This window comes from Pan paniscus, chromosome 12, assembly GCF_029289425.2.
Source record: "Pan paniscus chromosome 12, NHGRI_mPanPan1-v2.0_pri, whole genome shotgun sequence".
Lineage (NCBI taxonomy): Eukaryota > Metazoa > Chordata > Mammalia > Primates > Hominidae > Pan > Pan paniscus.
This window is the reverse complement of record NC_073261.2, coordinates 72,433,543-72,448,456: the sequence shown is the minus strand read 5'-3', so window position 1 is coordinate 72,448,456 and position 14,914 is coordinate 72,433,543. Positions and strand designations below refer to the sequence as shown.

Here is a 14,914-nt window from a genome sequence, read left to right as displayed (position 1 = left end):
AAGGGAAAAGTTTCATTGCTGGACTGTTTAAACCAAAACAAAGATAATGTTCTTTTAACAGACACAGATTTCCCATCTTCAATGGGAAAAATCAATCTATCTTTCTCAAGATGAATGCTGTTTCAGTAAGAATCATGTTATTTAACTTAAAGAAAAAATTTAGTGACTTCAGGAGGCCTCCTAAAGGAACATAATATTGATATCCAATACTCAAATGTAAAAGATTAAATATGATAAACCTTTACATAAAGAAAAGTCAGCTTAATAATGGCACAACAGTTAAAACAAATTTTACTAAAGCATATAGAGCTGACAAGCTTATTTAGATAATCATTACCTTCCTCTTAAAATCAGCCAAAAACATCTCTCCTAATGTGCAGTAATAAGACACTCTTTTCGAAGAAATTCAGGTATAAAAATCACTGTTTCCTAATTAAAGATCTGCCATAAAGAATTATGAAACCACAACCAGAGGCTACCCTGAGCCTATAAGCGGTAGCCTTGCTCCACAAGGCTACCACAACCAGACCCAGCCAGTTAAATTCATTAAACAGTTAAAAGTCACTTTTTACATATGCAAGGACAGATTTTATAGGAAAATGAGAATTGACATATCTGAAATCTACATTTTCTTTAGTGAAAAATATACCTCAATTTTCAATACTTTATTTCAAAATATGAGATTCAGTTCAAAGCTTTTATTAAACAAAGAGATACATTCTAAAAGGAAAAAAAGGCACAAATCAGGCAAGCATATACAGAGTTAATAAACAGCAATCTTATTATTATTACTAATCACCAATGAACTGCACAAGACTTGCCATGAAGAAAATATTATTTTTAAATCAACTCATCCCCAGCTATATTGTATACCCTCAAAAAGTACCTGAATTAAATGGGTTACCTCTACCTTAATATTTGACAGTTATGAATTCAGGTATTTATCTAAGTAATAGGTAAAAACATATTTCTAAAATGTCAATTATTTAACTATGTTTCTCACCATAACCCAGTACAGAGGATAGCAACAATACCTTCTCAAGTTTCAAAACCAAGCCCATAGAGTATAAACAAAGAATGGCTTCTTTTTCACTAACTTACTTCAAAGCTTATTAATATTTTATATTAATAGTATCAAACGTTAATTTGCTTTTTCAGACTTTCAAGACCAAATTCCTCTTAAAATTTTGTTTTCCTTCTATAAAGCTTCAACCACTGGCAAACCTGTGCATCTTAAATATTTTTGCATGATCAAAAATACGTATGTATCCAAAATCTGTTAGTAAAAAATAAAATCAGATTCCTTTACATGAACGTTATGTCTTTACTGAAATTAGATTTCACCAAAGAGAAAAGGCCTGTACTCAAGAGTAACAAGAATAAAGCACAAGAGAGTTCCCACCCTCCCCCCGCCCACTGTTAGAGCAGGGGAAGTGCTTGCTATGAGCCATCCTATTAGAGTATGTGTCTCCCCACTGCTGCCATAAACACTTAGTTTTCTGAAGTAGAAATATACAGTCTGCAGCTTATGCAGTCTGTATCTAATGCCATATAATATTAAATCAAGCATGAATTTTAATTACTGTCACTTTAGTTACTGTCATATTATACAAATTAAAAAAAGCATTCTTTATAACCAATTATTCTCCATAGTTTTTACTATATCTAAAAAGCCTGTCATTTGGGAATTTAAAGTTTTTCAAACAAGTTTCATCTAAGAGTCCTGACACCAAATTTCTTAAAATCCATGTGACACTTTGAATTGTTTTCTTATCAGGGAATTTGAAAAATAATCATTTATGCTGACTACTTTAAAAAATGCTGTATAAGATTGTAAAATATTAAGTAATGTATTTAAATAAAAGCCTTATCTTCTTCCTCTACTTTTAAAACTTGGATTAAAATACAGCTTCCATATCTCCTACACAGAGTTGACCCTTGAACAACACAGGTGTGGGTCTACTTACACGTAGATTTTTTTTTCAACTAAATGTATTAGCCAGATGAGAAATCTACACATATGGAGGACTGACTTTTCCTATATGTGAGCTCTACAGGGCCTACTGTGGCACTTGAGTATGAATGTATTTTGGTATGCTGTAGGTCCAATCCCCTAACTTCACCAAGGGAAGACTATATATAGGACATCTGGGTAGTATACATTACAGCTTTTGTTTATTCTTATCCACCATAATTTGATCTCTTCTTGCCTACCACAAATTAACTGGATTAACATGATTTACAATAAATGCTTCTCAGCAAGTGTAGCTATTTATTTATTTATTTTTCAAGACAGGATCTCCCTCTGCCACCCAGGCTGCAGTGCAATGGTACGATCATGGCTCACTGCAGCCCCAACCTTCCTGGCTCAAGTGGACTCACATACACCTCAGGCTCTTGAGTAGATGGTACTACAGGTGCACACCACCTCGCCAGCTAATTTTGTTTATTTACTTTTTGGTAGAGACAGGGTCTCGCTATGGTGCCCAAGCTGGTCTCAAATGCCTGGCCCCAAGCAATCCTCCTACCTCCACCTCCCAAAGCACTGGGATTACAGGCATGAGCCATAGTGTCCTACCTCTTCTGACCTTTAGAAGATTTTTTACTAAAAGAAATCTCTATCCATTACCCAAGTAAAATATCATGACTGTATCTCTTTGTGACATTATAGATCTCATTGTGCCCAGGATGTAATCTCTGATATATTAAACTGTTCTGGTAGCTTTTAGCTATGCACATAATCTTAAGTGAATAGTCTTAAGGCACTGTCTTACAGATCTAAATTCTGACTAAAAGCTATGTTAACAATATGTAAGTTAAATCAAATTCCATCACTACCTCTCCCTTCCTCATGTGAAATCCATCCTACTCATTCACTAGTTCATTTTACAAACCGTAGTATCATTTAACCTAAGGAACAATACAATTCAAAAAAATAATTCCAGCACAACATACTGTAAATAACACCCTCTATGTAATAATAATAAAGTTAAATCTGCTTCATAGCTTCTAGATAGTACCAGGCCACCTAACATATAGTAAAATGTATTAAAATATTTGTACCACTAAAAAAAGACCTATGAATTTTCAACGACTATAGTATTCGTACCACTAGATGGGAATCTTCTTTAGATATGATTAGAGCAGGACTATGAAAAGAATCACTGGTAGGAAAGAAGGGATGGTGAAAAAGAAATAACTAATAACACAAAAACAAAATATATAATACATATCACATATGTAAATGAAGGCTGGGCGAATTGTCATGAAACAGCTGTAAACAATAATATAAAATTCTTCCTGTGTATAAGTGAAAGAACATCCTATCTTCCCAATAACCCTTCCCCTTCCAAATAAAAATAAACATAAAAGATGTAAAACCAATCCACTAATAGATTTTTTCCCTTCAAAGTACAAATGTCTCACAAGAGACAGTTAGGCCTATTTTTGTGTTCTATTATCCAATTCAATCCCAGGTAGCAATAATAACTATAAACACAAATGAAAACCTGGCTCTTATCCTGCCAGTGAACAAAGGGTCACTAAATAAAGAGAAATCTTATATGTTGCTAGATTTTAAATTAACTCTGAAAACAGGAACTACTTCCAAGTCTGACACATAAGCTTTTAAAAATAAATGAAAACAGTCAGAAGGTGAAATAAGGAGAAAACAGGGTTACTCACCGTGGAGTAGTAACTGTTTCCTTTTCTGTGTGCAGCTCCCCCAGCAGAGCTGGGTAGTTTCCTGGAGGTGCCAAGAGAGGTTAGCTAGCCCTGCCCCTCATTGCATAAGCAACACATCCTTTCACATATCAATGAAATGGTCTCACTATTAGACCTTAAGTATGAATTTCTTTGAGCGAAAAGTTAGTAAAAGCTGAGATCCTAAGGATGATTTAACTAAAAATGACGTAATAAATCTATCAGAGGAAAGGGGACACAAAATAAAGAAATATTTTGAGATGAAAAATGACTCCTCTACCTTGAGTAACCCTGTTTTTTAGATGTTAGTTTTTTGCATCCTGTGATAGCTGGTTAGACCTAAAAGATTATTTAGAGAATGGACTGCAAAAGGAAAAATTAATGATGATTTCAGGATTAAAGGCAAGGGTCCAAAATTCCTGTGACTCTGGAAAGACATAATCCAACTTCCACATCTATAAAGGTAGAATTATGAGTATAAACTATACCACAAATATTTCTCTTAAAACATTATCTAAAGGTTCCAAGAGCAAAATAGGTCCTATTTTAAGATTAATTCAACAACCTGTGATATCTGACAAAACTGTTAAAAATTCAAACTGTTTTCAATAGTACGAAATAAGAAAAAATTTATCCTTAATTACCCACAATTACATTATTATATCCATCCTTTGAAACTGTAAAGTTTATAGTAAGTATAAGATATTTAGTGGCCAGGCGCAGTGGCTCACGCCTGTGATCCCAGCACTTTGGGAGGCAGAGGCGGGTGGATCACAAGGTCAGGAGTTCAAGACCAGCCCGGCCAAGATGGTGAAACCCTGTCTCTACTAAAAATACAAAAATTAGCCGGGCATGGTGGCACACGCCTGTAATCCCAGCTACTCGGGAGGCTGAGACTGGAGAATCACTTGAACCTGGGAGGCAGAGGTTGCAGTGAGCTGAGATTGTGCCACCGCACTCCAGCCTGGGCAACGAGTGAAACTTCGTTTCAAAAAAAAAGATATTTAGTAACCCTATATTGCTAAAGGCCCAAAGGTACATGGCATCCCCAAAGTGGATACCATTAGGTAGATCATTTACTTTTATGCTTAGGACTTGGCTTTTTATTTTTTGTCAATCTCTAATATAAGAATATAGCACAGAAGACAGGTTTTCCCATTTAGTAGCCACTTCCTTGAACAATGAGATTTTAAGACCATCCCACATACCCTATTAGGACTAAGTTAGACATTCTCACAGGAAAACTAAAAAAAGTAACCTAAGCTTTGGCTGGGCATGGTGGTTCATGCCTGCCAGTAATCCCAGCACTTTTGGATGTGGAGACAGGCAGATCGCCTGAGCTCAGGAAATTGAGACCAGCCTAGGCAACAAAGCGAAATCCTATCTCCACAAAAAATACAAAAATTAGCTGGGCATGGTGACCCACGCCTATAGTCCCAGCTATTCGGGAGCTGAAGTGGGAGGATCACTTGAGCCCAGGAGATGAAGGGAGCAGTGAACCAAGACTGTGCCACTGCATTCCAACCTGGACAACAGAGCAAGACTCTATCTCAAAAAAAAGGCTGGTGTGGTGGCTCACACCTGTAATCCTAGCACTTTGGGAGGCCCAGGTGGGAGGATCACTTGAGCTCACAGACCAGTCTGGGCAACATAGTGAGACCTTGTCTCTCTATATTTTTTTTAAAGTAGAAGAAAAAAAAAGAAGTAAACTAAGCTTCTAGGGTCTTTTTGTTTGTTTTGTTTTTTTATCACTGTACTCTTCTTCCAGAAGACAAAGACTACTAATACACACACAGCAATCTTAACACTAAGTAATCCGACAAAAAAAAATTACAGCAGCTAGAATTTTATCTAAGATTTATATAAGTTTAAATGTTTAAAAAAAAGAATTTTATGAGGCTGAATGTGGTGGCTCATGCCTATAATCCCAGCACTTTTGGAGGTCAAGGCAGGCGGATCACTTGAGGTCAGGAGTTCGAGACCAGACTGGCCAACATGGTGAAACCCTATCTCTACTAAAAATACAAAAAACAATTAGCCAGGCATGGTGGCACACGCCTGCAATACTGGCTACTTGAGAATGTGAGGCAGGATAATCGCTTGAACCCGGAAGGCAGAGGTTGCAGTGAGCCAAGATAGTGCCATTGTACTCTAGCCTGGGTGACAAAAGCAAAACTCCACCTCAAAAAAAATTAAAATACAAAAATTAGCTGGGTGTGGTGGCGGATGCCTGTAATCCCAGCTACTCAGGAGGCTGAGGAAGGACAATTGCTTGAACCCAGGAGGTGGAGGTCGCAGTGAGCTGAGATCCCACCACTACAGCCTGGGCAATAGAGCGAGACTCTGTCTCAAAAAAAAAAAAAAAAAAATCTTATGAATTGCTATGTGCGTCTAAAAACTGGTCTGGTATTTCAGAAAATGCATAATGTCTCCTGTCTCCTAATACCACAGCCAAACTGTTATTAACAATAGATATTTTCCTCAGACATCTTAGACATTACACTAAAATATTCATTACAATTATGTGTTTCATTTTCTCCCTGACCTAGTATATTTTCCCATTTCCTATGGAGCAACTAATGTGCTAAGTTAATTCTCTTTCTCTACTAGTTTCAAATTGATCTGCTGATAATCACCATAAATCATGCTACAAATATTCATTCTTCACACCAGGCAGTATGAATTCGTATCACAGAACAATGGGACCATTTATTGGAATTACTGTATTAGTTTTTTCAAATCAATTTAGATTTAGAAGACTTGAACAATTACTAACCTATATTAAAATAAGCATTTTAGAAATTTTAAAGGCTATTTTATTTTATGGTACTTTATGAAATTAACCATCTGTTAAAAAAAAGTAAAAATGTTACACATAGGAAATAAATGTAAAAAGCTATACTTTGCCAAAATAAAGTTTCAGCTGAAGGTAATGCTAGTTATAAATTAAATACAATTCTATTAAGAACTTGCAAAAGTCAAAGGAAGACTGAAAACTCCCTCTTTTGGCAATTCAAAGGCAAAGACCTGTTCATTTATTCTTAATTCTACTTTATACAATCATTATCCCCCACAGATACATGTAACTAAAAAGAACCCTAAAAATACGTATTATTCAATTATTTTTAAAAATTGAAGTTTTATTGTTTTATTTCATTATATTATTAAGTATCAGGAAGCATTTTATATTTTAATCTATATATGTTTAAATAAACATACATATATTTAATGTAGATTTTTATTACTTCATCATATTATTACATTAAATTTTCACTCTAAATGTGCAAGTGCTAAAACGCAAAACCTTTCAGGCTAAATTTATCTTTTCCTTTTTAACTTTTCTGGGAAAAGCAGATAAAAGGATACTCAGGATCAATTTTATAGCTTATAATATATAGTAATATAAACTAATAGTCTGTATCATATGGTATTCATAAGATTATCATAATATATTCTTTTCCTTATTAAAATGCACTTCATTATAAAAAATCTAATTGGCTTTATAATAATCAAATATATGAAGCTTTTGTCATGATGCACATTTATTTCAAAGGATAAAGCCTTTTGCTTCAATTCACTATTACAGTGTACATGGATGGCATCAAGATACAGGCTGATACGAACTGCAAGGAAAATCCCTTGGCCTCTTTAGCTGACCCTTCAGCAGTGCATCCTAATGATTACTCAGTACTAAAAATTTACTAACATTAAAAATACATGCTTTTGCTCTTAGATAAATTATTGGATTAAATGACCACAATTCTAATTGTTGACACCTTCAAGCAGAACTCAATTTGCTGATGTGCAAAGTTTGTAAGTATGAAATAGCTTTTTGCCTGCCATAAAAGGGTCAAGTTCTTACTGTATTACACACTGTTAAGATCATAGGTGAAAATCGAAACAATTTTTGAAGCCTCTTATTTTTAAATTGTTCAAAATCAATCTTTTTTAACAAAAATGAATTCTGGTACAACTGCGCTTATATCAAACAACAAAACTAATGAAAAACAAAAGTTCTTTAAAAAGAATTTGGCAAATTCCTAAACACACTTATAACAGATTTCCTTACCTGAAATGACCCTAACTTCTCCTTCTTAAACTTAATAATCTAAAAAGTTCAATGCCTAAGAACAGTTTTTGGAGTGAAAAAAATGGGAAATGCATGACTCCAAACAATGACTACACAAAGTATGGGAAAGACATGTAGCCACATTTTGAAACCACTTCTTGAGGCTTTTTAACGTTTTTGTTGGAAAATCAGTAAATCATTTTCCCCTTTGTGTTTTTTGAGAGGGAAGAGAGGGCACTTACTCATTTGAATGTGATTTACATGTGATTTCATTAACTTGCTTAGTAACAAGATATTGACGTTGAAAAAAATGGTCTTAGTATATTTAAATTATTATCTATCTGCTTAATAATTAAGCTAAAATTAATATATACTGCTGATTTTATTCTTTTTCTTTTTTAAAATTTTTTTGAGACAGGGTCTCACTCTATTGCCCAGGCTAGAGTGCAGCAGCATGATCTCAGCTCCCTGCAACCTCTGCCTCCTGGGCTCAAGCAATCCTCCCACCTCAGCTGGGATTACAGGTATGCGCCACCACGTCCAGCTCATTTTTGTATTTTTTTGTAGAGACGGGTTTGCCATGTCATCCAGGCTGATCTCGAACTCCTGCACTCAAAAGATCCGCCTGCCTCATAAGCCACCGCACTGGGCCTCTGCTGATTTTATTCTAACTTAATTTTTTTTCACCTTAAATGGCGGAGCTAACAATGGATTCAATTTAGCTATTCATTCGAAGTAATAATACTCTGAAAAGCACTTAAAAAATCATAAAACCAATTCAAAATCATAATGAATAAGATTGAAGAAATCTTTTTTTTTAAAGTTTTTTGCTACAAAATTCTAAATCAACATTTGCTACAGCCAAAAGAAAGCAGTATTTTTCCTTTTTAAAAGAACAGTATTTATCTTAATTAACTCAGTAAACTAACAGACTAAATTAATATCTCCACATTTGATATTTTAAAATTAATACCTAAAGTTATTCTATACTGGTACCATGTGAAAATCTGAATAAAGCCTTCAGGTTTATAAATCTAAATTGTACCTCTGGTATTTTTGACCTTAACAGTGACAAATAAAAAGGTTAAAGTGATACAGAAATAAAAGCAATAACAACAACAAACCAATAACTCATTAAGTGACTAAGACTTAAAATATATGTTAAGTGGAAAACAGTTATTTTTACTTACAAGTTAGTAACTGGCTCTCCTTTCAACGGAGGTAGGAGGTTTCCAGAGCCAATTAAACAGTTGTGCACTATAGTCAGACTCTGTAGAATATCATCTCTAGAAAAAAAAAAAAGACATTTTCATATTTCCAAATCCCTATTTAATAAGCCTGTTAGAGCCTAGCACAGAAGTTTTCTCATGTGGGGATATAAATGATTAAGGTAAAGAAATAGCAAATGTCTTCAGTTTACCAACTTAACAGTGAAGAACAATTAAATATATATTTATTGCTAACACTATGCCTGCTTACATTTAAACAGGCTCTAAGTAAATCACAAGTAACAATAATTAACTGCCCTTTGTGAAACAACTGTTAATTTAAGCATCCCTTTACCAAAGACCACTGCCACTAACAAAAAGAGGAAATAATGCTACAGAAGATCTTCCAGCTTATTCCATCTTTTAAAAATGGGACTAAACATTTACTTCCAAAAAGCAGTTCAGAGTACGACAGAGTTGATGTTAGTCAGTCACACTTCCTTCTCCAAGTGCATTCCTAAATCTGCTTATGAAAAATTTGTGGTGTTTGATACATTAATTTTCTTGCTATTATTTTAGAAATTTTCAAACTATGAAAGTCTAATGGTTTCAAATACTTATTTCTTGTTAAATACCTGTGGGAGAGGGAAAAAAAATCTCATAAAAATAATTCTTAAAATAAAATTTTGAGAACCCAATAAAATCTTAGCTGAGTCTAGGAAAAGAGGCATTCCTTTCAAAGGAGGCATGTCTACACACACCTTCCAAAAGACAAGTGAAATTGCTAAGTAGAAGGTAATAAAAAGAATTAGAAAAAGAAACCCACAATTTTTGGGTTTAAAATGTTTAAGTGTTGTTAAATTTTCTGTTATACAACATTATATTAAATGATTTTCTAAGTACATGTATAGCAGATTTTCAAAACACAATTGAAAATGAATACATGAGATATGCCACAGATAAAGCCATAAAAGACTTCTTTAGTCTGCAACTGAATAACTCTAATTATAAAATAAAACCAACCTAGACATTTCAAGTTTTCCATCCCCACAATGCTGGAGTTTGACGAGCTCAGGCTGAAGAAAGGAGTCCAAAACATAAAAGGCAAAAGACACTTCTTCTGAAGAAGGAACATGCCACTGGATTCCCAGATTCCACAAGTCCCCGGGTTTGCCCCAGTCCTAGAAGAGAACAGCATCTACTCAGCAAGTTGAGAAAATAAAAACAACAACAACAAACCCACATACATATACACAATTTTTAAAATTTAAAAGAAAATGTACACATAATCCAAACCTAAGGTAGCAAATGACATACAAAAAAGTAGCATGAAAACAACATCTTACTGCCTCTTCGTTATCACTCCTGAAAAAAGTCTCCCCGAAGAGTACTCATTATAATATGAGTTTGCTCTAAGAGTGATATTGTAAGAGTGATGATGAGTTTAAGTGAGGCTTAGTTTAGCAATAAAATTATATTGAACTATAGACATTAGATAAGGAATATATACCAAGTTGTTTCACATATCAATAGGAAAGAAAACTAGAGTTTCAGTTCCATGCAAAGTGAGACAGCACAAGTTTCACATATTCCAATAATAGTTTCAATAATCTATCTTAAAAATAAAAAACTAACATATGCAAGAAAAAATAACACTTTGAATCCCTTAAAACAAAAAATCAACATATTCTTGAATCCTAAAGTACTGAAAATGCTTGCCTTGATAGGAAAGTATTCAGAAGGAGGCTTGTCAAAGCCACCTGGCACACTGCAGTATTCTGTAGGGTAGATAAGTGTGGTAGAACGGAGAAGATGATGCAAAAGGTTACAAGACAGAGTGTAACCCTGCTTACAGGTTAAATGTAGGGTTCTTTGGAGAATCTTTACAAGCTGCTCCCTATAAAGAAGCAACTTCCTTCCATCCACTCGAGTAATCTAAAAGGAGGGAAAAAATAGTTGAAGATATTTTGGTTAAAAGAACAAGAACTAATCATTAATGCAAAGTTCAATGTTTGGCCACTAACATAGTGTTTCTCTAAATGACTTTAATTAATTTTAGGATTGTCACTTTAACTGCATTCTAATAATTAATTGTTTTTTAAAATCAAACACATTTTCTGAGCTTAAGCTTTCATGCACCATAGTAACATCCCTTTCAAAAGAGTCTATTCTATTCAAGCAATTCTCCTGCCTCAGCCTCCCAAGTAGCTGGAATTACAGGCACACGCCACCATGCCCAGATAATTTCTGTATTTTTAGTAGAGACGAGGTTTCACCATGTTGGCCAGGAGGGTCTCTAACTCCTGACCTAGTGATCCGCCCGCCTCGGCCTCCCAAAGTGCTGGGATTACAGGCGTGAGCCACCACGCCCGGCCCTAATTAAACTTCTGAAAAAACTGATAAAGAAAACTGAAGTTTGGGCCAGGCGCGGTGGCTCACACCTGTAACCCCAGCACTTTGGGAGGCTGAGGCAGGCGGATCACGAGGTCAGGACATTGAGATCATTCTGGCTAACACAGTGAAACCCCGTCTCTACTAAAAATACAAAAAATTAGCCGGGCGTGGTGGCGGATGCCTGTAGTCCCAGCTACTTGGGAGGCTGAGGCAGGAGAATGGCGTGAAGCTGGGAGGTGGAGTTTGCAGTGAGCCGAGATTGCGCCACTGCGCTCCAGCGCGGGCGATAGTGAGACAAAAAGAAGAAAAAAGAAAAGAAAACTGAAGTTTGATTGATGGCCAAATTTAAAGTGTAGACCAAAAAAATTCCCAAATCCGATCAACTTTTTCAATTAATGAGTTACCCATATTAGAATTAACTGGTAAAACTAAGTAGATGGCTGAACATGCAGTGATTAACTACACCACTCCTTTGACAATAAGAGTATGACATATTCTGATCTTCTGAAGCCTCATCAAATTTCCAAAACTCTGACTTTTCATATGTTTTAAAGTCATTTTGTCAGAAAGAGCTAAATCCTAAAAGCAAGTCAGTGTTTTCACAGTCATGTTTCTTATTCCAAAGATTTACAATACCTCAGACAAAAGTTGAAGATTCCATAGTAATTCCTTGTCTAGCTCTTCATCATTTAATACATCATCATCTAAAAACAGCAAAATACTATTAGGGGGAAAAAACTATGCATTCAACTAAATACAGCATTTTTAAATACTTCTATTTAATATTTCCAGTAGCTGAGGAAAACCTCTTTTAGGAAGACTTTTTATTTCTTCTTCATGAAGCTGAGCTTGTTCCAAAAGGAGGTAGAAACAGAATTTTCAAGAAAATAAACACACCAACCAAGACTTCTGCCCCTCTATATCTCACAAAATAACTGATATTTTTGAAGGTAACCTCTGAATGGTGGTTGTATAAGAATATTAATAAAGTAACATTTTTAAGCTACTGCCAACCTGGATGATATCTTTTTTGGAGACAAATTTTCCCCAAATTGCCAATCAAAATATTGTGAAGCTAAAAGAATCTGTTGTTCATTAACAGAGTTTTAGAAACCAAGAAAAAAACTTATCCAAAATTGTAAAGAGAGAATAATGACCTTATGACTTACTCATTGTAAGCTGAGTTATAACACTGCAGCAGTGGGGAACAAAGAGCTTCAAAGATTCTTCTGGGCAGCACTGAAAATGTATTTGTATAAGTAAGGTTTTTTTGAAAGGCAAATATATACAAGATTATATTTTCAGTGGCAGTAAAAGGCTGTAAATAAGCAGCTACTGAAAGAACTATGCATTTTAAGCATAGAAGCACCTCTAATAATTAACCATATAAACTAGTTGATTGTTGAGTCATTAATACATCAGTTCAAAAAAATAAACTCACCTTTACAGCAGCGCGGCACATGTCTGCCACCATGCGACCTGCTACTCTTGTTTCAAATATATGTGAAGTAGAAAAATTAAAAACCTTCTGAAGGGCCACCTGTTAAGATATGAAAATGTTTAATGAGCATTTTTTAAGAAAATTAAACATCTTATAGAACATAAAAGAAAATGATAAATATATTTAGACAATTCCAAAAATAAGCCCATAGGCAATTTTTAACCATCTGATTTTATAAGAATTTGCTTAATGATGTTACATTCAGGTCTAAGAACAATCTTTGCCCACGATCCTAACTTGAACAAAATATTTGAGGTACTGGCTGGATGTGGTGGCTCACACCTGTAATTTTAGCACTTTGGGAGGCTGAGGCAGGAGCATCACTTGACATCAGGAGCTCAAGACCAGCCTGGCCAACATGGCGAAACCCTGTCTCCACTAAAAATGCAAAAATTGACCAGGCATGGTGGCGCGTGCCTGTAGTCCCAGCTGCTCGGGAGGCTGAGGCATGAGAATTGCTTGAACCCGGGAGGTGGAGGTTGCAGTGAGCCGAGATCGCGACTGCACTCCAGCCCAGGTGACAGAGTTAACAAAAAAAAAAAAATTGAGGTACAAGATTTCACTTGCCACAGAAACCCTACACATAAAATTATACCTGGTGGAAGCAAATGCAATTTAATTGTCTTTCTGGCTAATTGAATATAACAAAGGGAATTTTTTGGAATACCTAATACAATTTGTCATCCTGACAACTACAAACTAGACATCTATCCTTATCCTAAAAGAACTGAAGCAGTCTGTTTATTTTACAATCATGTCACAAAACTTTAATTTACTTGCTCAATGGAAGAATGAGTTCTATACCTGGGTTAACAATACTGAAAAGTATAAACAACTCTTTTTGGTTAAATAAGAGATGATTTGTGTTCATTTCTTTATACTAACATAATCATAGTATTTATTTCACACAGCTATAAGGCAGTTTGGCTTCTAGGATTAACATATTTAACAGTGATAATCACAGATGATGGGAGAAGAAACAGAAATGAAAATAAAGTGTAGTCTTAAAGGCTACCGATAATAGGTACCACATTACAGATAATAGGTACCAACCAATATTGAATTAGTGAATGCTTACTGAATGTCTTATGAAGATAACTACTTCTAATCCATCAGTTAGTCTTAGGATTTAATTTCTATCATGGGAGTGATGTCATAAGCAATTTCTAAAACTCAGTTGAGTAATTGTTTTTAATTGTAAAATTAAAAAATACAGTTGTTTCTTTTTTTTATTTATTATAAAGTTCTAGGGTACATGTGCACAACATGCAGGTTTGTTACATATGTATACATGTGCCATGATCCTGTGTTGCACCCATTAACTCGTCACTTACATTAGGTATCTCTCCTAATGCTATCCCCCCTGCGACAGTTGTTTCTTGTTGTTCATGGTAGTCATGTTCTATAAATTTGCTGTGACCACTGAACTAGCAAATACTGAACCATTGCTCCCAGGGGTAATACAGGATTATGTTCCTGTGAACCTATGGTGACAACATTTTCATCAACTGATCAATACATAATCCTAAGTGTGTTTCTGTTTACAGACAACTTATTTAATACATATTGTTGATTCACTAACATTTAATCCGCAGTCAACAGCAACATAACTCATGCCTGTTGACGCTTACCTAGCACAGTGTTTTCTCCATTAGGCACAGCACAACTCTCTTATGCTTAGGAACCCTCAACCACTTTAAACACTAAACTCTTGGGAGCCATTTTTGACATTTTTAAACAGCAGAATCACCAATAAGAAGCACAAAAATGTAAAAAAGTGGCATTAAATAGATCGCAAAGGGGACAGTTATTTAAGTGGAGCTGGATATAAGATGGCAGAGTGCCTCGTTTGCTCTCAGCTGAGAACACATGGCATATGTGAGATCAAATTTAAGTAACTGAATTTTTGTCAGTCGCAAAAGCTTGATTCTCAGGTTGCAAATAATTAGAGCAAACAGGTAAATTTGCAAATATGAAATTTGCAAATAATGAGCAACTGTACATTTCTTTAAAACTTTAGTATGAATGTAAATGATAAAC

The 14,914-nt window shown here is 34.9% G+C and overlaps 1 protein-coding gene across 6 annotated transcripts in view; it reads right to left on the bottom strand.

The window, feature by feature from the left end:
- The window catches only part of PSME4 (proteasome activator subunit 4), a 106,116-nt gene that overhangs the window by 45,971 nt on the left and 45,231 nt on the right, over positions 1-14,914 (bottom strand). For all 6 annotated transcript variants that reach the window (XR_004669823.3, XM_008976287.5, XM_003822707.6 and 3 more), the window contains 6 exons: positions 12,815-12,913; positions 12,543-12,612; positions 12,010-12,077; positions 10,699-10,914; positions 10,003-10,160; positions 8,962-9,057 (listed from right to left, as the gene is read on the bottom strand). Coding sequence is in view for 5 of the 6 variants with exons in the window: in XM_008976287.5 (XP_008974535.1) it covers positions 8,962-9,057; positions 10,003-10,160; positions 10,699-10,914; positions 12,010-12,077; positions 12,543-12,612; positions 12,815-12,913 (707 nt within the window). In the remaining variant the exon portion in view is untranslated. The remainder of the gene's footprint in view (positions 1-8,961; positions 9,058-10,002; positions 10,161-10,698; positions 10,915-12,009; positions 12,078-12,542; positions 12,613-12,814; positions 12,914-14,914) is intronic.